This window comes from Periplaneta americana, chromosome 14 (genome assembly GCF_040183065.1).
Source record: "Periplaneta americana isolate PAMFEO1 chromosome 14, P.americana_PAMFEO1_priV1, whole genome shotgun sequence".
Taxonomy (NCBI): Eukaryota; Metazoa; Arthropoda; class Insecta; order Blattodea; family Blattidae; genus Periplaneta; species Periplaneta americana.
This window is the reverse complement of record NC_091130.1, coordinates 57,609,856-57,633,862: the sequence shown is the minus strand read 5'-3', so window position 1 is coordinate 57,633,862 and position 24,007 is coordinate 57,609,856. Positions and strand designations below refer to the sequence as shown.

Below are 24,007 nucleotides of genomic sequence, written 5' to 3'. Positions count from 1 at the left end.
ATTTCCTTGCTGTATGTAAATATAAATTAACATTAATATTAATAAATAATATACATTAAGCTTAGCATTTAAATTCACATATAGTTTATTTGGAAAACGTTGAGAGCAAGTATCGCCAAGTTAGGAGCGTTACTGAAATAAATTAAGTGTAGTTCTCAAGCTGTGAAGCGACAGTATTCTATTTATGTCAGGTTTAAAGATTTATTAATGTAGTGACGTGAGATGGAAAATTTGCCATTATATACGAGTATTTATACGGAAAAATTTTCCACCTTGCAAATAGTTGTTTTCTTCGCCCCTTACAACCTCAACGTTACATGTATTCCTCACTATATTCTCATCACTTACCGGCTTATGAAATGAAAGTCGTAAGTCGTCTAACCTTTCATGGCTGTGTTAGTACAGACTCCAAAACAACGCAATTGTCAAGTTCTTTTTGCAATGAGAGTACTGATTAAGAAAGAAGCGTTGGCAATATATTTTGAGAACTTTACTAATATGATCTAAACTGTCACAACACTATTACCTCGACATGGACTGATGAAAGCCTTTCATTTTAAAATAATTATTGTTGGCTGAGAAAAACATTATAACAATTATGTTATATGATTCGTAATTTCTCTTCTTTGTTATCTGTGAATTCCTCACTTTATTTATCATACCTCATTCACAGACACAGCCAAATCAGCACCCGTACTGAAACTGCATTACTGAAAGAAAAGCTGATATGCTGTTGCAGGTCTGTACAGCCCTGTCGCGTTCCCCTCCAAGGCGATTCACTCCCTCCAGGTAGGGGAATAGAAAGTGCACATCGCACAGAGACTACTGCACAATGTGCAGGGTTTTGGCATGCCTGTTCTAGCTAAATTGCTATAATTTTGAACTTAATATATAATTCGTTGGACTATACAGAGCGTAACAAAAAACCCATGATCTGAAATAAGAACTGGGGTATCCGCAGCATGCCTCGCATGAACTTCTCGGGGATGTTCCCTTGCAATTTCGCGCTAGTATATGATATCGGCACGACGGTGCTCCAACGCACTTCGATCGCCTGGCCCGTATATCTCACAGTATCTTCAAGCAGGGAATAGTTGGCCATTCCACCATGGTGCGACATTTGCATTCAATGGGCAAGGTTAAAAAATCAGGTGTATGGATACCGCATGCTCTAAGCCAAAACCACAAAAATCAGTGGTTGGCCATGTCTGCATTTTTGCTTGCTCATCATCGATTGGCTCGTGAACAACATCGAACATTCCTATTCAATATCGTTACTGGTGACGAGAAATGGTGTTTTTGTGTTAACACAAGGGAAAAAAAGGAATGGTTGGTCCCGAACAAAAAAGCAGCTTCCCGTACAAAGGTCAGCGCGCATCCACAAAAGATAATGTTATGCATCTGGTCGATCTACGAGGGTGTGCCGTACTACGAATTGCTTCCCCGAGATGTAACCATCACTGCCGACATTTATTGTCACCAACTGAGACGTCTTGCAGCACATGCAATCCAAGAAAAACGACCAACAAGACTGCGTGAAATTATGCTACTCCACGATAACTCCTGTCCACACCCTGCTAACCTGACACAAAACACTAATCCAGGAGTTGGGTTGAGAAGTCATTCCGCACCCACATTATTCACCTGATCTTGCGTCCTCAGATTTTCACTTTTTCCGCTCTCTATCGAACTTTCAAGGAATTTCCTTTCCGGATGAAAATGCGCTCCGAACATGACTTAACGACTTCTTTAACTCAAAACCACGCGATTTCTACAGGCGTGGAATCGAAAAACTACTCCAGTGTTGGCAGACTGCTATAAATTGTGAAGGAGAATATATTGTTTATTAACTTCTCTCTTTTATGTATCTGATGTGTTTAATAAACTTGTGAAAAATCGCTACGGAATTATGCACCAACCTAATAACAGACCGTACCATACACTACGGTTGAAGCGCAGTGAAATGTTGTAAGCTGGGACTAATTTCGAATTTATATCATATATAATATATTATGATATAGGGTATATACATGAATGACTTCCTTTGATTATAAACTTCTTGTTACAGATATGAGCCTCCCATAGAGTCAGTGAGCGATTTAGCCGACCACAACTTGGTATGGGGCGGCATGGACGACGCTTTCTTATTTATCATAATGGGCTCTTCTGACCCAAAGATGCAGACGGTCGTGGGCAATTTTCGTCTCGAGAATGAAGAGTACCTTACAGAAAGAGCTGAGGCTGGCGACATGGGATTTGTCATCGAGAGAATGATGGGAGGTGAGATTACAGCGCTTCCTTCTTTCTTCCAAGAAGTTTTCATCTCTGATTGGCGTTTACTCTCAAGGTCATTCTGAGATTTCTCAACCTGTCATTAAACGGATACATGGTTAATTCTCCGGGACTCCACCTAAGACAATATTCATGAAGATTTAAATTGTCTACCACAGTTTCCGAGCTAAGAGCGCAGCTCAGACGATAGCCGCGATTGATTGCTAATCCGGACCTGCGCACGGGTTCGAGTCCTGGTTGGACTGATTATCTGGATTGGCTTCTTGCAAGGATTTCCTCAACTGTAAGGCAAATGTTAGGTAATTCCTTGAATCCTTAGCCTCATCTCGCCAAATACAACTTCGCATCACCAATTCCATCGATGCTAAATAACCTAGTAGTTGATACTGTAGCCTTCAATACTTTACACAGCTTTTACATCCTTGTTATACAAGTACGCGGATTATTGCTATGTTGCAAAAAATCTCATTCGAAACCTTGACGAAAATACAAGTTCTAATACCGAAAAAAAAAAAACAATTTTGATTTCCTATTTTTGGCTATGTGTCTTCTATATTGCGATTTCCCCTGAACTGTCGGAAGAATTTAGTTCATATTCAATATCTACATCTCAGTTCAATTATTAAAATATCATTTTATTAAAAAGTTAAGAATGTGCACAAAAGCAATGTGAAAATTTATCAAAATATTAACTACTGTTTTCATTATTATGTTTAATAGTCTATAGCAGTCATGTCAACTGATGCCCATAGACGCAAGCGCGCGCTTTAGAGCTCAGAAGAGCCTGAGCGCCTTACAGAGGACAGGAGAGAGACAGACGAAAGAGGTAGTGTACGCCGCTTGGTCGAGCTTTATACAGGGATGGGCAGCACTGACTCAATGGATGAAGGGAAGAGAACTTATTAAAACAATATTCATGTTAATTTTTAGATTTGTCTGAGATCTATAAGTACATTATAAGAATGTAAGTTTTAATTTCAATGCTCATTTTTCATAAGCTAGCTTTTTTTTTATTCAAAATGAATATTTTCTCATCTTTTTTTAAAGAAAAGTGAAATTTTCAGATATGTTTACTTAGTAGCCTTACAGGTACTCAAAACAATGTTTGCGTAAATGTAATATATCGTAAATACGTATTACTGAAGATAGTGTATTGAAATTTTTTTAAATATTCTCATGGAAAATGGTTGTAAGGAAATGAATTAACAAAGCAACTACTGATACATCATAAACAAAAGATATGTGCCCATGTAAAACGTCAGCTCTATAGCTTCAGAAGATTTCGAGAAAATAATTTAATATTCCGATGATAGAAAATTGCGCACCAATATCACCTTAAAAGCATAATGCGATAAGAGTTTTGTTATGTAATATTAGTTATAGTTAAAACATATACCTAGGTAACTTTGCTTTGTACTATAATATTGTTTTCATTAGTTTATTGATTACTTTTATAAAACTAAAGATACCATCAATATTAATTCCATCCTGTGTCATAGTCAATCTCTTTCTTTGGGATATCATTTTCTTTATGAATGTGTTGTTTCATTCACTTAGTACAATATAGTTGTACTACTATGAAATTTATGTGAATATTCTTTCTTAACTAAAGATACCATCAATATCAATTCCAACCTGTGTCATAGTCAATCTCTTTCTTTGGGATATCATTTTCTTTATGAATTCACTTAGTACAATATAGTTGTACTACTATGAAATTTATGTGAATATTCTTTCTTAACTCTTTATTATGTTATTAACGTTTAAAAAACTGCAATATTAAGAAATTGGTTTTAGTACTTTTGTTTTACAGACAATTATAAATAATATGCTATCAAACAGAAAGAAGCCACATAAAAATAAAGACATAAAATTTCACGTTCCGTTTGAAATTTGTGCACCGCTGCTTTCTTAATTCAATAGTCTGCTTTTTCATATATATAATTCTTCCTCATTCCATACCAAGCGCTTGATGCCCGTGCGCAATGTCAAGGTCAGAAAAATGCGCTTTCTTTGACATCACTTGTCTATAGAATGCCTCAGATTTCTATCGTACCATAATTATAGGCCAATCTGCTATACTGGGTGTACAGTTCAAAGTGTGTCATGGCTCGCTGTATGCCGTCATGTGGCTAGTCGATGAGCCTAGAGAATTCAATCTTCCTACACTTCCGCAGAGGTGTATTACCTATCTGCCAGAGAAGTTGCCTAGCAAGTACGGCGTTCATTCTGAAGAGTACTTACCGATACGTACGGTAACGTCTGTAGTGGCAGGAATGTGAACTGTTTGGAAAAACGTTCTGAGGTGAGTTTTTTTTCTTACTGTCGAGATATGGGGAGAGGGTTAAGACGATTACTTACGTATTTGTTGACGTTCATTTCGACGGTCAACATGGACACGGAGCATTTGATTTGTGTTGTGGAATGTTGCCGTACGCAAACGATGATAACAAATACCCTGCGTACGACTTGGCCTCGCAAAACACAGTTCGAAAGAGGTTATGGTAGCACACAGACCGCCATGACCGCCATCTGTTGCTACGACGTTCAAGTTATACCGTACACGTTCTCAAGTTCAGATTGAACGCCTTGATTAACAGGCAACTTCTCTGACATAAAAGCTTAAACTCGCTTCAGATCGCTGACTCATCAACAGTGACGTCATGACACTTTGAAATGAACACCCAGTAGAAAACTTCCACAGGTAAGAAAAGTATAGTGCATAAAAATTTATTCGAATTACTTAAGATATTGACGCAATTATAGCAGTCATGGAAGTACAATAAATTGGAGATTTTATTTTGTGCAAAAGGATAATTACTGCGACTTTGAGCAGATTTAAGTCAAGTTGAAATTCCTCCACAAGAAACTTTCTAATATTAATGTTAACCTTTACAGAAATAGAGAAAATTAAAGAGACTTCATTTTTTCTGCATAAACTTCTTTTTTTTTTTTCTGAACACTTGGTATGTGCTCCCAGAAACAATATTTTTATCACCAAAATTTAAAATCCAGACTGGATCAACAGAAGTAGGTCCTTTTGAAACATTTGGCAATAATATACTTATAAAATTAACGAACTAAAGGTAATATACTATTATTGTTCACAAAGAAGAATGTAGTAATTTCTCTTCAGAACAGGAGTTCTGATCGATATTTTCCAAATTGATATTGCGATAATCTTATTCATTCATAGTGTTCTGCCCCAGGAGAGGTATTTCACTGCAAACCCACCATTTTCCTATCTTTCCTATTTTCTGCCTTCCTATTAGTCTCCGCACATGATATTTAATATCTTCTTCTGCCCCGAACTCTTCTCCGTTCACTATTCCTTCCAGTGCATCCTTCAGTAGGCAATTTCTTCTCAACCGGTGACCCAACCAATTCCTTTTCCTCTTCCTGATCAGTTTGATCATTATTCTTTCTTCATCCACTCTTTCTAACACAGCATATTCTTATTATAAACCATTAATTGTTTTAATATAATCTATCAATTTTACAAGTCGATTTTCATGAATGGCAAAGAGTATTGCACGCATTTAAATTATAGAAAGAAGTATTGTATAAAAGTTTGCAAAAGAATTCCATATACTTAATCTGTACAAGAATTTCTAATACGACGTTTTGTTTTTCATAGGTTCTTAATTTTAATTTCAGTAGGCATAGTTAGTAGGGAGACTGAAAGGAAACCTCCCGCTTCAAATAACATACCTCTGACCTACTGATTAATAGGAATGAAAGAGAGGAAAGAAAAGCATAAATACATTCATTCATAGTTTCCTGCCCAGGGGCAGGTCTTTCACTGCAAATCCTTCAATCTTCTCTCTTTACCGCTTTCCTCTTAGTCGCCGCATAAAATCAATATATCTTAACGTTCTCCATCATAGGTATGATATCTTCTTCTGCGCCGAACTCTTCTCCCGTTCACCATTCCTTCCAGTGCATCCTTCAGTTGGCAGTTTCTTCTCAGCCAGTGAGCCAGCCAATTCCCTTTTTCTCTTCATGATCAGTTTCGACATAGTTCTTTCTTCTCTCACTCTTTCCAATACACCTCATTTCTTATTCTGTCTGTCCATTTCACACTCTATATTCTTCTCCATATCAACATTTCAAATGCTTCTATTCGTTTCTCTTCACTCCGTCGCAACGTTAATGTGTCTGTCACATATAATGCCACACTTCTCACAAAGTACTTCACTAGTCTCTTCCATAGTTCTTTATCCAGAAGTCCGCATAAAATGCCCTTTTCTCTATTAAAATCTTCCTTTGCCATTGCTATCCTCCTTTTGACTTTCTAGGAACAGCTCATATTACTATTTATACTACACCCCAAGTATTTGAACCTTTTTAATTGTTCTACTGCCTCATTTTGAATTCGGAAAGACAAACATTGTTAATTTATTTCCTGTTTTTCTTTATTGACCTCGTCCGCTTGCAAGAGGTTTCTACCAAAGAGGATGTTTTACAACAGTTGGAAAAGATTTAATGGGACATTTGTCTTTTTTTTTCGCCCGATCTGTGTAAAATTATCTCTTGATTTTCAGCTAAGAAGTGTGAACTTCATTTAATACAGATTTAATTTAATTTGAAAAAGCAAAATGCATTTTCAGTGCCAATTAGAATGGTTTATTGAAAAAAAGGAAACCAATTAAAATTGGTGGCAGCAAATTTACTATTTAAATATCCTTCCTTTTTACTTCTTCCCCATCAACAAACACGAGATAAAGAGAAAAAAGGCAACTGATATTAGTCACCGGCGTAGCTCCGTCGGCTGAGGCGCTTGCCTGTAGATTCAGAGTTGCGTTCGGCCGCAGGTTCGATTCACGCTTGGGCTGATTATCTGGTTGGGATGTTTCCGAGGTTTTCCCCAAACGTAAGGCAAATGTCAGGTAATTTATGGCGAATCCTCGGTCTCATCTCGCCAAATACCATCTCGCTATCACCAATTCCATCGGCGCTATATAACCGAGAAGTTGATTTAGCGTCAAATAATCACGTAAAAAACCAACGCTGATAGCAGATCTTAAATACGTATTTGAGCTATGTTTTTTCTGCTTTCTAATAGGACACTTTTACATGCCATCCTTCGTAAACGAAGGAACGATGCGCAAGCTGCGAGTGATGAAGGGAGATCTGTATTTCTCGCACACTGTCTACATCCTGCGCAAAGGGTCCCCGCTTGAGAAGTCCATCAACAGGATGATAGAGTGGGTGCGCGACGCAGGTCTGTTCGTGTTCTGGGAGAGCATGACGGTGCGGAAGTACATGTCCACCCCGAGACAGCTTTCCGTCATTAACAGCCGAGACGACGGGGATATGGGCCCCACTCAACTCCTACTTCAGCACGTATCGGTAGGTATGGGCAAAGACATGGGTGGGCAACTCGTGCTCTCAGAGTGTCAACACAATCTCAGTGCAGGTAGAACGGACTCTGTACTAGCTATACTGTCTGTGTGCGGTTCTTTCAAGACACAAGTTCGATCGCGTCTGCAGTAAGTGGCGGCTCGTTTTAAGGGAACGCACAGGTGAAATTACTAAATCTTACAGTTTTCATTTTTTTTCTCAAAGACCAAGGACACCAGAATAAAATTATGTGACACGTTTCCTTATTAAGATGCAATAAAGGGCAGGAATTTTTTTCAACGTGATTTTCTTTAATTTTCGATGTGTGGAACCATTTATATATAAATTAATTAAATTAATATATAAATGGTTCCACACGTCGAAAATTAAAGAAAATCACGTTGAAAAAAATTCCTGCCATTTATTTGATCTTAATAAGGAAACGTGTCACATAATTTTATTCTAGTGTCCTTGGTCTTTGAGGAAAAAAATGAAAACTGTAAGATTCAGTAATTTCACCTGTGCGTTCCCTTAAGTGAAAAACAATATAATTCCCAGATCATTTCCCTTTAGTTACGAGTAAAAGGAGAATTTTTTTTATTAAGAAGAGAGGTAAAGCCTGTATTCTATTACACTTTCTTACGCATGACATTTTATGTTACAAATAAACAGTGAAGGTTTTAGTAAAGAAATACTGTCTGCATCTTCTTTAGAACAGCTAAAGGTAAAAATGAGATATCAACAAGGTGAGACATATCAAATATCATTAGCACGTTGTGCGTGCGAGTTACAGAATTGCACGACATATAATAGACTAGCTAAGAACATTTATGGATAAATTTGAAATGTGGTAGTATAATGTAGAACATAGACAACTTCACTTTCTTTGACTATATCTTGAAGAGTGATAAGAAAATCTTCTTATCAAATATAAGACCCTACTTCAAGACCTACAGCAGAATTCACTGCTAAGTTTGAAGAAACAATGACCAATTGACAAGGAATCGAAATTTGTCTGAAATTTTTTTGGCTTACGCCGATAGAAAATCCTCAAAATTTATAGCTTGAATTAATAAATCTACAGAACAGCACGCCACTCAGATTCCAGCAAAATCAGGAATCGAACTGTTCGTAATGTTGCCTAAGTCAGAATTTCCAAATATACTCTTTGCTTCCATATATCCTACTATATGTGCTTGAGGCAGAGTTCAGTACAAGGAAAGAAGTGTAAAGAAAGAACTCAGAAATAAGCTTATTTCATCTACCGTGACATGTAAAAAATACTTCCTTGAATTTGTTATTGTTTGCGAATACAGACTATTACCTTTCTGAGAACAGAGGAATACTCTTTAATGTATAAAGACTTGTAAATTCTAGCGTTCTACGTTTCATATAAGACCTATAATAAGAAATATTAACAAATAGTCTAATAATAAATAAGTGTTGCAGCTATATTTGTTGTATCTTGAAAAGGTTGTATTCAGTTTGTGTTGTCCAGTATTAAACTAATTTACAAAGCTAGAAAATAAGTTTGTTATGTGTTCAGGTATAGTCTGCCTAAAATTACTATAATTATTTTACCATGCGTCATTCTGAAAGTCAAATCATGGAGTAGATATCACGACCACCTGCATGAGCCGCCAGAGCGAACCGTGGCTTTTTGCAGCGAAACTACAAACAACTTGTAACTGCTGCGGCTGGCTCCGTCTGCCTTTCTCTATTTCAAGGTTTTTTTTAGCACTTTGGGAGCACGAGTTGCCCATCCATGGGCAAAGAGATCTATTAAGAAGTTCACGTCGATATCACTCGTTAATAGTTGCCTTACCACATTAATCGACTAACAGGTTTCCTAATTGAGTAAAATATATTATTTTATGCTCGACCATGCCGAAATGTAGTAATTATACACCTGGTAGCAGACCTTTAATGCATGTCATTAAAGTACACCTACTCATTAAAGGTCAGGTCTTTCAGCCAATGACGACTCAGGTTACAACTGTTCAGCCAATGACAGGTCAGCTTTCTACCGTTATAAAACCGCAAGTATCGATTATTCTCGGATATGCAATCGAAAGAGAATTAGCGAAAAGTCACGGAGGCTGGAAATCCAATACTGTCGCAGAAGGTTATGTTCTGTTACTATAATAATTAGCGTTAATTGTAAATAATATTCAAATAAATTCAATTTGTCATCTCGTTTTTCAATGTCTAATTTAATTTCAATGTTATCTTGTAGGTTCTTATAGCCTAGCAAGGTCAATGTGAACATCTGTTCCTCGGAAAAAAATCAATACTTTCGCGTCTGCGCACATCTCACAACATACGGGACATTGGTCAAGGTCAGATACAAAGAAAATTAATAATATCAAGTTATAAATATGGTCGAGCATAAAAAGTCGTATGAAACTCGCCTATAATGGTAATTAAGAAGCTCGTATGAAAATTATGAAACTCGCTTGCGCTCGTTTCATAAATATCCATACTCGCTTCTTAATTACCTTCATTATAGGCTCGTTGCATAATGTACTAATATTAACTTTACATTATTGAAGGGCATTCTCACAGGTCGTTATACAAATTAGTTCATAAATGTACATTAATTATCTGAATATCAAAATTCATTAACACTAAAAATATTGAAAGTTATTCTTTTCTTCTGTTGACATAGGGAGCATTCTACATGCTGGGATTCGGCCTGAGTCTTGGTCTCGTCATCTTTATACTGGAACTAGTAAGGTTCAGAATTCAGAAAATAATGGAAAAGATATCTATGAAGAACAATCTCCTATACGTTCGTCAAAAGAAGTTCTGAAAATGTTTAAACACGTACTGTCCTGAACTGTGTAATATCCTTGCCTTTTATTAAATGTATTCAGTCTGATCCGTTTGGGTATGGATACTTACTTACTGGCTTTTAAGGAACCCGGAGGTTCATTGCCGCCCTCACATAAGCCCGCCATTGGTCCCTATCCTGAGAAAGATTAATCCAGTCTCTACCATCATATCCCTACCTCCCTCAAATCCATTTTAATATTATCTTCCCATCTACGTTTCGGCCTCCCCGAAGGTCTTTTGCCCTCCGGCCTCCCAACTAACACTCTATATGCATTTCTGGATTTGCCCATACGTGCTACATGTCCTGCCCATCTCAAACGTCTGGAATTTATGGTCCTAATTATGTCAGGTTAAGTATACAATGCGTGCAGTTCTGTGTTGTGTAACTTTCTCCATTCTCCTGTAACTTCATCCCTCTTAGCCCCAAATATTTTCCTAAGAACCTTATTCTCAAACATTGGGTATGGATAATATTAATTTATTATTATAAAGCTGTTATGATAGTAGGAAAAACTTCTTGCTGGTTATATTATAATTAAAAGATGGCAGTTTCAATATAATATAACAATCAACAATGCATAATCTGAAAGGACAAATGAAAATCGTAGATGATTAAAATGGCTACTACGTATCAACAGCGGGCACAATGTGTTCTTTGGTTTGCTAAATTTGAGTGTGTTAAAAGAGTTCAAAGGAAATTTCGACGTGAGTATGGTGTGCGTAATGTACCTAAATACGATTCCATAATGTTCTGGTCTCGAACATTTGTAGAAACAGGTTCTGTGTTAAAAAAAAAAAAAACATGCGGGAGGTCGCAGGTGAAACCCAGTACGAGAAGCAACTATCTCTTGGCTTGGTCCCCAAACTCCCCACATCTAACCGCTCCTGACTTCTTCGTTAGGGTTTTGTTAAATATATTGTCTATTCACAGAAACTCAAGTTTTTCAACAGATCACACCTTTTATGTTACAACGGACATGGGCTGAATTGCACCACCGTTATGAATTGTACAGGGTGCGCAATGGGGGGTCATGTAAAGCGTTGAAGAATCTCCCATCTTTCAGTGTTGTATGCACAAGGTTTCAACAAATGAAGTTCAGTAATAAATGTTTTACGGTATTTTTATTTTATCCATACCCAAACGGATCACCCTATATTTATATTGTAAATATTTTAAGGCAATTCAAAGACTTTGTTAATACAATCATCTTGTCACTTTAATAGTTTCTCAGAAGATAATTCATTTGTTTCTCAGATGGTAGGCCTACTTGGGCATTCTTAATTGAAAGGTTCACTTAATACATTTACGGTAATATCTCAAGCACTTTAAAATGTTTTCGATATAATACGTATAATGAACTGCACTGCACTGATCTAAATAGATTGAGTTTTCGAGAGTTGTGTGTCTAGGATGTTCTTGATTTGATTACTATTAAGAAATATTCTACAATACTGAGAATGTTAGACAAATTTTAGAACAATATTATTCTGTAGCATGTATAATAAAATCATCGATTAGGCATATTGCAGTATCAATAAGTCTTAGAAACAATAAATTGGTAGCACAACTCTTGGTGGTGAATAAGTTTACTTACTAAATTCTTCTCCCTGCCACTTGTTCTAGTTACTCAAGGACGACACATTCTTTCCAACTGGCCAACCTGTGACTTGGAGCGCGTTCCCCTCCCGGAGCAGAGCTAGTACAGCACTTGAGGGTAATATTGCGTCTCCACTATTTAAATATCTCGATCCCTTCCACTGCCACTCCCCCTACTTTGCTCCTACAGCTATGCTTCCCCTCTCAAGGAGCCCAAGAGCAGAGACACGTGACGTCACAGAGCCAGCTGTTGGAAATTCCAGGTAGAACGAAAGATATTACCATGACTATTGGTGCTCTTGTAAACCTGGTCGCTCGTCCTCTGATCATGTGCAATGCCTCCTTTCTGGGACTTCAAATATCTGTGAGCTATCAATTATTTCTAAGAAAATATGTGTGCGCTATCAATTATTTCTAAGAAAATATCTGTGTGCTATCAATTATTTCTAAGACTGTAGAATATTATAGTGTTCAAGTTCGGTAAATGAATTTCATGTGAACTGAAAATCTTCAGGACAATTCGTTTGCCCTGGACAAATGAATAATTTCTTATTATCTATAAGTATAAACAAATTTTCGTAAGAATCAACTAATTAACACGAACTCCATACAAGAGATTTTTCTAGAGTAGTTATTTTCACTTTTGTCACATACCAACAAATGTAAGTCATTAATTAACTTTATGAATTTATAATTATGAACAATTTTAACATTCATATGTTCTGTAAATTCGAAAGATTGTGCACACATTAGAACAAACTGAAGCCTTCAAAATAGGTTATTTAGGCACATATAGTAGGCAAATGTAAATGTGGAACATGTTCTGTAGCGTATAATGCAATTACTATTTATCAAATTATGTAAAATAAATAGTGGCACAATACAATGTTGTTTTATCTTTGCTAATATTACAAACTGTTTTCCACAACTATCCTTCCTGAATTTCTTATTTGTATGTCCTATTTACGACTGTTAATTTTAAACCTGTGAAGTTATAGTTTAGACTTCACAAAATTCGATGAGAGAAAAATTCGAGAAGTACAAAGCTTTAAGTGTCTAAGAGCAATTATTCAATGAACGGAATATCAAATTTGGATAACGAAAGAAGAATTACTGGAAATAAAAACAAAGTTCAGTTAATTTAATTCAGTGTTATAGAGAAGAAATTTTATAAAGAAACCTAAAATTTTGATGTATTATACAAACATTAAAAAGTAGGCCTATCCTATCTTATGGTGCTGAAATATGGACTATCAATCATAAATTAAAAATAAATTGTTGGTCACGAAGACGATCAACACGAATATGAGAAATTAATAAAGTGAAAATAATATGCGAATATGTCATAACAGGGAAAATAGGCGAAAGAGAAAATACTCATATACTTACTTACAAATGAATTTTAAGGAACCCAGAGGTTCATTACCGCCCTCACATAAGCCCGCCAACAGTCCCTATCTTGAGCAAGATCAATCCAGTCCCTACCATCATATCTCATCTCCCTTAAATCAATTTTAATATTATCCTCCCATCTACGTCTCGGCCTCCTCAAAGACCTTTTTCCTTCCGGCCTCCAAACTAACACACTATATGCATTTCTGGATTCGTGCATATATGCTATATGCCCCGCCCATCTCAAACGTTTGAATTTAATGTTCCTAAATATGTCAGATGAATACACTGCATGCAGTTCTGCTTTGTGTAACTTTCTCCATTCTCCTTAACTTTAACCCTCTTAGACCCAAATATTTTCTCCTCAAACACCCTTACCCTCTGTTTCTCTCTCAAAGTGAGAGTTCAAGTTTCACAGCCATACAGAACAACCAGTAATTGTTGTTTAGTCAATGTCCGAAGACAGGTCTGAACCTCACAAGTGATACCAAGAAGTCACCACTTAACTACGTCAGAAAATAATGGGATAGAGTGGCTACTTCATTTCCCTCTCCATTGCATCCATCGCCGACTAGCTACATATTACACTAGTCAAGACTTCAGATGCTTACGAACAAATTATTTTCCCTCTGACACATATCGTCAAGTGAGATGTACTGTCTGATATTAGAAACCGGCAATATAACTGTTTTATAAATTCTAACTTGATTTAGGTTTAGTGGTCGAAACTGTATAATTTCCCGCTATCTTTAGCTGGATAAGCCCCGGGTGCGAATTAAGATTTCTGATGAAGGGGAGATAGAATCTTAGATACAGAATACCATACATAAAATTATTATCATCCTCATTCGATACGGCTCAACGCTTGGTCGCACTGAGTTGCTTGTCTTGCATCTTGATCATAATAATAATTATATCCGTGAACAGTCTTAAGATAAGATGTGTAATTCCTAAGTTATTGATTGTTGGAAGCTTACCGGTGATGATAATATAGAATATAATTTTCTTTGCTTGCCGTACTTTTTATTTTATAAATTACATATAATTATATTTTGTGAGGGGGATAGAAGTTATCCCTGGCAGGGATGTTAATATGAATTTATGAGAGGTTTTCAACAGGGGAAAAATCCCCCTATCCCCCGCCCCGTTAATTCGCACCCTGGATAAGCCTACATCTCGGTTATGACATGACACTCGTATAGCATATTTAAACAAGTTAATTTTATATGGTATTTCATTGCTATAATTATTATATTGTTTACATAAGGAAATTCAATAGACTCCTGATAATTCGCGATAATTAATGTACGAACTTTCGTAAAATATCGAAAATCACGAATTATTCGCAACATTTTTATTTTTATTTGAAGTCCAGTAAACGTTACTCTGACAGGCTTAATTATCAAGATACACTTCAAAATCAAGTGCAAAACATTTTGAAACATTATAATATTACACAGTACTGCAATGGGATTGAATCTTAAAACAAGAAACAAAAGTTGTTAAACTAAACGATATTTTGTAAAACTATCGTTTAGTTTAACAAAAATAATCCTTTTTTTTTTTACTGACACCCTTTTATATTTCACTTTATGGCCACTCATTTTCAAAGCATACTACCACAATCACTATTTGAAATTCGAACGGCACACAAATTTTTCAAATGAAAAAGACTCACAGCATAGAAACAGAATTGATTGTCGAGCTTCTTAGCTGATAGGCCTCCAGGCCTGAACCCAGGCCCAACTTGGAGTGGGTCGAAAGATGTTGGAATGAGGAGAGAGAAGAGAAAGATTTGAGAGAAATCGTAAATCGAGTAAAAGCGGAAATTAAAACGTTATTTCGCCTCCCCCCCCCCGAAATAAAAGATCGCTAATTATCAGGACTCGACTGCATTACGAAAAAACATTTTGGGGAGCCAATTCTGATGAACATCCCTACAGACGTCGAGCCATTTCGGACACTAACATTTTTCTTAAGATCCAATTCAGAAAGGCTAGCAGGTTTTTAGTGTAGGTACAATTAAAGTACTGGAATTCAAGTTAAATAGCAATACTGATATGGTTTAACAATAATAAATATCACATTTCCTGTCACTGCATACAAAATAATCAGTGATGAGGAACATTCTACTGTTAAGTTACTCGCCTTAAGAATATATTCATTAATCTCCATAACAAAAAAACAGCCACAGTGACTCAGTACTAGCACGCTGAACTTATAAGCCAGGAAGTCGGGGTTCAAGTCCCGGTCGATCCGTCCTGTGTTGGGCAAGCCCGAGGTTCAGGCAAAATAGAGATCTTCTCCGAGAACTCCTGTTTTCCCTTGACATCCAAACAATTCTCCATTTTTATTATCATTCATTACAAGAGCAATGTATAGTGACATCAAAAACTTTTTCCTTGCAATTTTAACTATGTTCTTATTGTACCTATGCAGTGTCACTCCTTAACACAGAGAATACTGTCCACCTGCATGCGCTACACACGAATCGTGGGAGCTAATGTACAGATAGAGCATGCGGCTGTACGTCTGATGAAAGTATAGGATGAGCAAAAGGTATGTCGCTCATACTGGAATAAAAATGCAATGATACAATAAGTTATTAAGAAATCAACAAAACTCATTTCATTTTATGTTAGCAAAATCCACGAACACTTAAATCTGGACAAACCGAAAAAGCTACGTGCCTAAAAACGACATATGGACATGAAATAAAAGTTTAACATAATTACATAAACAAACAAAGTTAAGAATTAATTTTAGAATTCCGTAAGGAATGCCCGTTTCTGCACCCATTCTCTTTAAGGACTTACTCTTCTGCATTTTTTCTTTTACATTTGCAATTAGGCCTAAATCTTGTGTTCGTTTTGTGGCCTTTTCAAGGTACCTTTTCCGTTCTGTGCATCCGGTTTCTCTAAATTTAGTATACTAACCAAATTATTGAAATATCTGCTGAAGTTTTCAGTGATTACATAATCATGAAAACGAGAAACAAACTGTTCTTTATAGTCTTCAATATTATACTTCCAGTTTCCATATCCATCCTTGCTACCTGTTCTGAAGTATGCTTCAATAAGAAAAGTTCTCTGTTGCACAAAAAACGCAACCATGTCTTCGAAACACACTATATCACTATGTTACGTCGGCAACAGACACACAGCAACAGAATGTTGTGCCCCTTCAGACTGCACAGCACAGCGAGACGGTTGCCTCGGTTTATAAGCACGTACCTGCATGGTATAGTCAAAAAACAAGGTACAATAAAAATGTAAGGAAAAAGTTTTTTATGTCACTGTAGTATAGACCCATCGCCTGTAGTTCACTCTGAATAATTTCCGATGAACTAAGATGTCTACGCTTCTCAGCACTAGTCACTACTTTTTTTTTTATTTTAGATTATTTTACGACGCTTTATCGAATATCTTAGGTTATTTAGCGTCTGAATGAGATGAAGGTGATAATGCCGGTGAAATGAGTCCGGGGTCCAGCACCGAAAGTTAACCAGCATTTGCTCATATTGGGTTGAGGGAAAATCCCGGGAAAAACCTCAACCAGTTAACTTTCCCCGACCGGGAATCGAACCCGGGCCACCTGGTTACTCCACAGGTGTGGACAGTCACTACTATGAGCCACAGTAGAGTTGGGAAGAACAACGGGAAGTTTTTCTCATTTCTCAGTCTTCCCTCATGAACTCGATATGTAGCTCCGGAACGTTGGGTGTTTCGATATATGACACAGTAAGCAATCAAACATCTCGCACTACTTTTATCTTATCTCATATTATCACAATATCATATTCCCTGAATATTCTCCATAGATTAAAATAAATATGAAATAAAGAATATTACGACAGTTTAGATCCCACATTTTATTCAATATATTGTACGTATACCATAATAGCTCAGTATAAAAATAAGCAGCCAATATGATAATCAGTTCACTTTTGAAGATATCTTCCCTATATTAGCTTTCAAAATTGCCTTTTAAATGTTATGTTATCAGTAATTCACAAAACATTCTTTAAAGACAGACATAAAATATTATTTTCATAACTTCTGTTGAACAGCTGTGGTGTCATCTGACATATTTAACTGTCTGTCAAATGAGTTAACTGCCTAAAATCCTATATTTAAAGTTAACACTTAACAGTCTGTTAATCCAAACTAGTGTTGAAAACATGAAAAAAAAAAAAAACTATATTTAACAAACTGTTTAGAGTTTAACATTCGTTAAAGGTCTAACAATACGACCCCATCAGTAAACGTGATGAGATTACGTAACATCCTCAATAAAAATTATATTTATTTCTATGTAATATTCTCTGAAGCTGAAAAATTCTCTTTTGTTCCAATCTGTATATTTTTAATAACGACTCTTGTTTAAGGCGATATAAAGAGTTTCTACTGGTTTCTTTTGTCTCCTTTTATCTTAGGTTCAATCACTGTTTACACACGTAGGTTCGCCAGACTGTAAACTTAAGAACAAAGTGCATACATAGCGGATTCGGCTTTCACGTCTTGTAAGCGAACTTTTATTTACTTTGTAATATCGTTCCCATTTTATATTGAAGTTCAGGAAGAAACTTACACCATTGCAGGCAAAAAGATTCTTACAGTAACTTCGTCTTCTCAAGTAAGTAAAGTAATACTCTACCAAACATTTTAACTTAATAAATACTGCTCTTAAAGAAGACATAAGAAACCTGCAGAAATTTACAAAACCCAAACTAGTTCATTTTCAATATATGGTGTATTCTTCAACGACCAAATTTCAGTTCCGACGCTGCATACGTGTTTTGTCGTACCTCGTAATGGCGATGTCTTACGTGGAGTCCGGCTTAATGCCTATAGCAAGATAAATAATAGCGGTAAACGCCACTAGGAGTAGAAGAGTAGGATCACACTGTAGGTGAATGGGGCGCGTGGTAGCGTCGCGATTATGGCGCGCTGTAACCCGGAAGGTCGTGAATTCGACTCCCGATGGGATCTTGGATATTCTCCATTGGTCTATGGATTGGAATGAAATTTCGGGAGAGGGCACTATGACCCAGCACTACGACCTTTAAAGATCTATTGCGCTAACCCTCAAGCTGGGCGCATTCTCAAACCCACATCGGTTGTCTGCACTATGGTTCGCTGAGTATCTAAGTAGGTTTCGAGCAGGCAACCCCGCTCGTCTCTAGGAGAGCCCTCTATATGCGTCGCCAGTCTCATACCCAGGTTCCTCCTCGGGGAATGTTAAGGAATTATGACGGAATGGAGAAATTTTGACGAAATTATGTAAATGCCTAATATGGGGAAACAGGAGAACCCCGAAAAAACCCCAACTGCGACCTTGTCCGCCCACGAGTGTCACTATTGACCAACCGTAAAAAATATTGTAATTTATTTATATTTTTTAAAGAAGACAATTCTCCCTTGATTAAGAACAACTAGTTTAAACTACGCGTGTTCCACCGGTTTTTTAATTACAAATTTAGTGTGCCACATGTTGAAGATTGATAGACGCTGGATTAGACCAATGGAGAATCCATAGTGATACTTGTGGCGGACAAGGTCGCAGTTGGAGTTCTTCTCGGGTTTTTCCAGTTTTTCCCGTATTAGACATCACATCATTCCGCAAAAAAAATTTTTCCATTTCGTCATAATCCTACAGCATTCCCCGAACAATTTACCGTGATCCCCAGTAAGAAGTCAAAGATAAAATTATATAAATTATATAATATCGCAAGCCTAAACATCATCTCACCAGTAGATGTCCAGGTACATGCTTTCCCATTAGAGTGTAACAAGACTGAACTACGGCAATCATACGAGAACGTTGAAAATTTAATTAAAATGTATTTATTTGGCAATATATGTGCCCTGGACCTCTATTGCGGGAAGATGGTCTAGCCGATGTTTGCTGCATAATTTTTCTATGATGTTTGATCGGGCACGTTTCCTTATCAGCGAAGCAGTAAGAGTGGAAATATACAATAAGTAACGAAGACTCAAACATCCCACTAAACTTGGGTTTATGCGTCGCACGCTATACGAGAAAACGATGGCAAGAAGAGGAAAAATGTCAACTGAGCGAGCAAATTCTCAGGCTCACCGCTTAGAGGCGCGTATGTTGCGTCCGGCACACTCGTCTAAATTTATTCTTTTACACGCATGATCAGATAAATCTAACCTTAACAATAACACAGAAGCAAAATACTACTTCCTTCTACAATAGCGGCATCGTTATAATACATCACATCGAGTACAATTAATTGTGTTTTACATTATACTCTCTACATATTATACATACTATTATAACGAACAAAAAGTCGTATTTTCTGTATACGACATATAAATGATCTTAATCTAGATTCTATAGAACAAACTCACAATAATTTTGAAGGTTAAAGGTCGGTGTTGTTCACCTGCCTCCGTGTGTTTCTTTTCAGACATCTCGATGACTATCCTGCTCATTGCTGCCGTTCTTGTAGCCATCGCATCTTCTCACGCCTTACCACACTATGTTACAGAAGAACTCGCTGCAATGGTTCACAAAGTAATATCAGTGCACTTCACTATGTCTAAATGTGTAGCACTTATAACAGAAGACAACACAAAACTTATGGACGACATTCATCCGTTACAAATACCAGTTCTTCACGTTAACTTGACTCTTTCTTTCATAAAGAACTCCGAACGACTACCCACAGGTGCGCTCTATGTCAAGATTCAAAAACGGAAGAAGAAAGAAAAAGATGATAATATCGATATGTCACATGTCATAATCCCTAAACCTATGTACGCCATCTGTGATTTGTTTCAATAGATGTCTATCGAAATTCATTTTAAAGGCGCTCACACACACAGTATAAAACAAATAATATTAATATTCCGGATAATTCATTCTTGATTACTTCAAATGTTCGTTCAAGTTCTTATTTTGCTTTAGTTTTTAATATTTTTTTTAATATTGAAAGATTTATTTAGGACCATACCCCTGCATATTTATTAACAATCACTTCAGAAACCTTTAGAAATTATTTCTGCAGCACCAGTATGTAAAATCGCATTGCTTGAACTTAGTAAACTCCTAATTGATCAAAAGGTTTATTTAAATGTGTACAGGATGATTCACAGAAGCTTTTACTTAAAATTCTGGTGAATTATTTTAACATTATAACTTGTAGGTTTATGAATTTAATCATCTGCTTGCTATGTACTATATATTTTTTGTAGAGCCACCAACGTAGTTCAGTCGGTAAACTCACTAGCCTGCTGATCCGGAGCTGCGCTCGGGATTGGGTTAGATCCCCGTTTGGTTTGTTTATCTGGTTGAATTTTTTCGAGGTTTTCCCCAACCATAAGGCAAATGCAATGTAATCTATGACGAATCCTCGATCTCACCTCATTTCATCTCGCAAAAAAATTATAATCTTGTAAAATTTTGACTTGTTCCACATCTTAAAACTTCAATGCTAATGTACGATCTATGGAATACAACAAATTAAACTATTCATGCACCTTAATTATTAGAGTATATTGGTCATAGTCGCCGACGATCCTCAGAGCTCTATTCTATACAATTTGAAGTTTATTGAAGTGAACGTTTGTAGTATAGGTCCAATAGTAGCAGCACAGGTGAGGGGATTGTACAAAATCGAATTCGTTGCTCGAGAAAGTACTAAATTCAATAAGAAATGATATTGTAATTGCATACTAAAATAAAAAACAGCAATAATTCTTATATTAGAAGAGAAGGTTTTGAATAATGGTCAAGAGTAAAGTCTCGATCTAATGGTGTACAAATTAAAGAAATAACGAGGAAAGTGATGTAGTGGTTAACATATCCGTCTTACATTCAGGTCCGGCCATCTTTTTTTTCTCTCTCTCTCTCTCTCTTTTACGGAGGAGGGACCCGAAGGTTTACACTGCAGCCTGAGGCTTATTGTGCTTGCCACTCCTATTCTGTAAATGATTGGGTAGCCGAACGGCCACGCTCTTGTACAAGTATACAGCACGCCGCGCCGCACCGTGAACTTAACCCAGGTTATGGTATGGATGATGATGATGATGATGATGATGATACGTGAATTAATGATGGCGAAATGAGTCCGAGGTCCGACGCCGAAAATTATCCAGAAATTCTGCTTCGATTGGTTGAGGAAAAACCCCAACCAGTTAACTTGTCCCAACCAGGATTTTAACTCGGCCCGCTCATTTCACGGTCAGACGTGCTAACCGTTACTCCACAGCGGTGGATTCCGACTATCTTTACTTATGTTTTTCGTTGTTGCTTAAGTCTCTCTAGGAGAATGCTAGGATAGTAGGTATTAATTACAAGGGCCACGACTAGCTTCCTGCCGAATCGTATAATCCTACGTAACATAATTTTCATATGTCTTCTTCTGACCTTTTGCAATAGGTCGATCATTTGTCGAGAAGTACTGTAAATGGCTGCATGTGTTCCCCACTATTTAGAGGAAAGAGTATTGAAACGCCTAAAAAAAATAACAAGGAATTTATGGAATTATTTGAATTGCTTAAACTGTCTTTATTTTTGATATGTAATTTTTAGGTTAGATAAGGATTTAGAAACTAAATAGATAAGGGCTGGGCACCAATAGCGATTTCTACTCTCCCACGGGGAGCCATATGACTTCTCTTCAATCCCTTTCTTCCACGCCGAACACCGAGCAGCGTTGATGCTGTGACGGATGAATGTTAAGCATCTCTTAGAGAGCCCAGCTCTGAAATAGATAATACTACTACCACAACAGGATGAATACAACCCATCTAATAGCCACAGAAAATTTCTGACCCCACCAGGACTCGAACCCGGGCCGGCTAGTCTAGAGACAGACGTACTACCACAGAGCTAACTCGGCGAACCTCTTTATAATATAGTCTATTGTCGTTACCTTCACCACTCTATAGCAATGACTCATCGATCGGACCGCATATGTTACAAACGTTCGTTCCTCTACTCGAAAGTGAAATTTGGTTTATTTGGATATCTTTATTATTTCTCTCACAGTAGGAGTTTCTATTCTCTTCTAATTTCGTGACACGTTCAGAGTGAATTTGTCTCCCTGTACACAGTGGGAACAAAGACGTATTCTAGATCAAAACAATAGCCTAGTGATATATAGTGAGTGCTGGTTCGATTCCTTATGAGGAAGAAATTTTCTCATAAAATTTCGGTCAGTGTATCGGACCGGTGCCTACCCAGCTTCGTGATGAATTTGGAGAACTATGATACGAGTAAATAGCTAAATCCGGTTACAAAAACTAGCTATAACGGGTGGGAGAATCATCGTGCTAACTACACGTTATCTCCGTATTGGTTTGGAAATAGTTCATCTCTGCTCTCAAGCAAACGTTCTGATGGGGGCAGGTAAAAAAGTTAATTTTTTTTTCTTCCACCATGTTAATAATGTCAAATGAAGTGCTTATACAAATTTTGGTCACTCGACTGCAATTACGAGGCCGTTCAGAAAGTGATTTTCCCTGGGGCCGTTTGTAGAAAAAAAGCACAAGTGCATGGAAATATTTATTGAAACAGATACAGCAATTGTTGCGCTATTTGACAACATATCCCCCACTGGAATTGAGACATTTTTCATACCATGGGATCAAATTTGTGTCGTAGAAGTCAGCCGCCTCAGATCGGAACCAGCGACTGCACCTCTCTCTGTCCATCCCATGATATGAGAAATGTCTCAGTTCCGGTGGAAAATATGTTGAAAACGAGCTCAACAATTGTTGTGTCTGTTCCAATAAATTTGTCCGATAAAATTTTTTTTTTTTTTTCTGTTAACTGCCCCTGGCGAACTTATTTTTTTACGGCCCTCGTATTTGCGGTCGAGTGGGCAAAATTTGTATAAGCACTTCTTTCGACATTATTAACATAGTGGAATAAAAAAAAAGTAACTTTTTTTATCTGCCCCTATCAGAACGTTTGCTTATGAGATGTGAACGTGAGTCCAGCAGTAGGCTGGTGGACCTGATCCCTTGTATTACTGCAAATTGCATCAGCTTCTTTTGTTTCTGGCTAAGTGGAAGAGAAGGCCTGATGACCTTAACTTCGCCAGAATAAATAATAATAATAATAATAATAATAATAATTATTATTATTATTATTATTATTATTATTATTATTATTATTGCTTACTTACTTACAAATGGCTTTTAAGGAACCGCCCTCACATAAGCCCGCCATTGGTCCCTATCCTGTGCAAGATTAATCCAGTCTCTATCATATCTCACCTCCCTCAAATCCATTTCAATATTATCCTCCCATCTACATCTCGGCCCCCCCCAAAGGTCTTTTTCCCCCCGGTCTCCCAACCAACACACTATATGCATTTCTGGATTCGCCCATGCGTGCTACATGCCCTGCCCATTTCAAACGTCTGGATTTAATGTTCCTAATTATGTCATGTGAAGAATACAATGCATGCAGTTCTGCGTTGTGTAACTTTCTCCATTCTCCTGTAACTTCATCCCTCTTAGCCCCAAATATTTTCCTAAGAACCTTATTCTCAAACACCCTTAATCTCTA

The 24,007-nt window shown here is 37.0% G+C and overlaps 3 protein-coding genes across 3 annotated transcripts in view; 1 reads left to right on the top strand and 2 right to left on the bottom strand.

Moving 5' to 3' along the window:
* LOC138713001 (glutamate receptor ionotropic, kainate glr-3-like) overlaps positions 1-10,666 on the top strand; it is a 33,852-nt gene extending 23,186 nt beyond the window's left edge. Inside the window, exons 7-9 of the mRNA XM_069844683.1 lie at positions 2,066-2,280; positions 7,358-7,644; positions 10,304-10,666. Of these exons, the coding sequence (XP_069700784.1) occupies positions 2,066-2,280; positions 7,358-7,644; positions 10,304-10,447 (646 nt within the window). The 3' untranslated portion in view covers positions 10,448-10,666. The remainder of the gene's footprint in view (positions 1-2,065; positions 2,281-7,357; positions 7,645-10,303) is intronic.
* Positions 1-12,175, bottom strand: part of LOC138713334 (leucine-rich repeat-containing protein 15-like) — a 149,249-nt gene extending 137,074 nt beyond the window's left edge. Inside the window, exon 1 of the mRNA XM_069845345.1 lies at positions 12,066-12,175. The gene's annotated coding sequence lies outside the window, so the exon portion shown is untranslated. The remainder of the gene's footprint in view (positions 1-12,065) is intronic.
* LOC138713337 (zinc finger protein 740-like) overlaps positions 1-20,139 on the bottom strand; it is a 203,521-nt gene extending 183,382 nt beyond the window's left edge. Inside the window, exon 1 of the mRNA XM_069845351.1 lies at positions 19,872-20,139. The gene's annotated coding sequence lies outside the window, so the exon portion shown is untranslated. The remainder of the gene's footprint in view (positions 1-19,871) is intronic.
* Between the last annotated feature and the right edge of the window lie 3,868 nt (positions 20,140-24,007).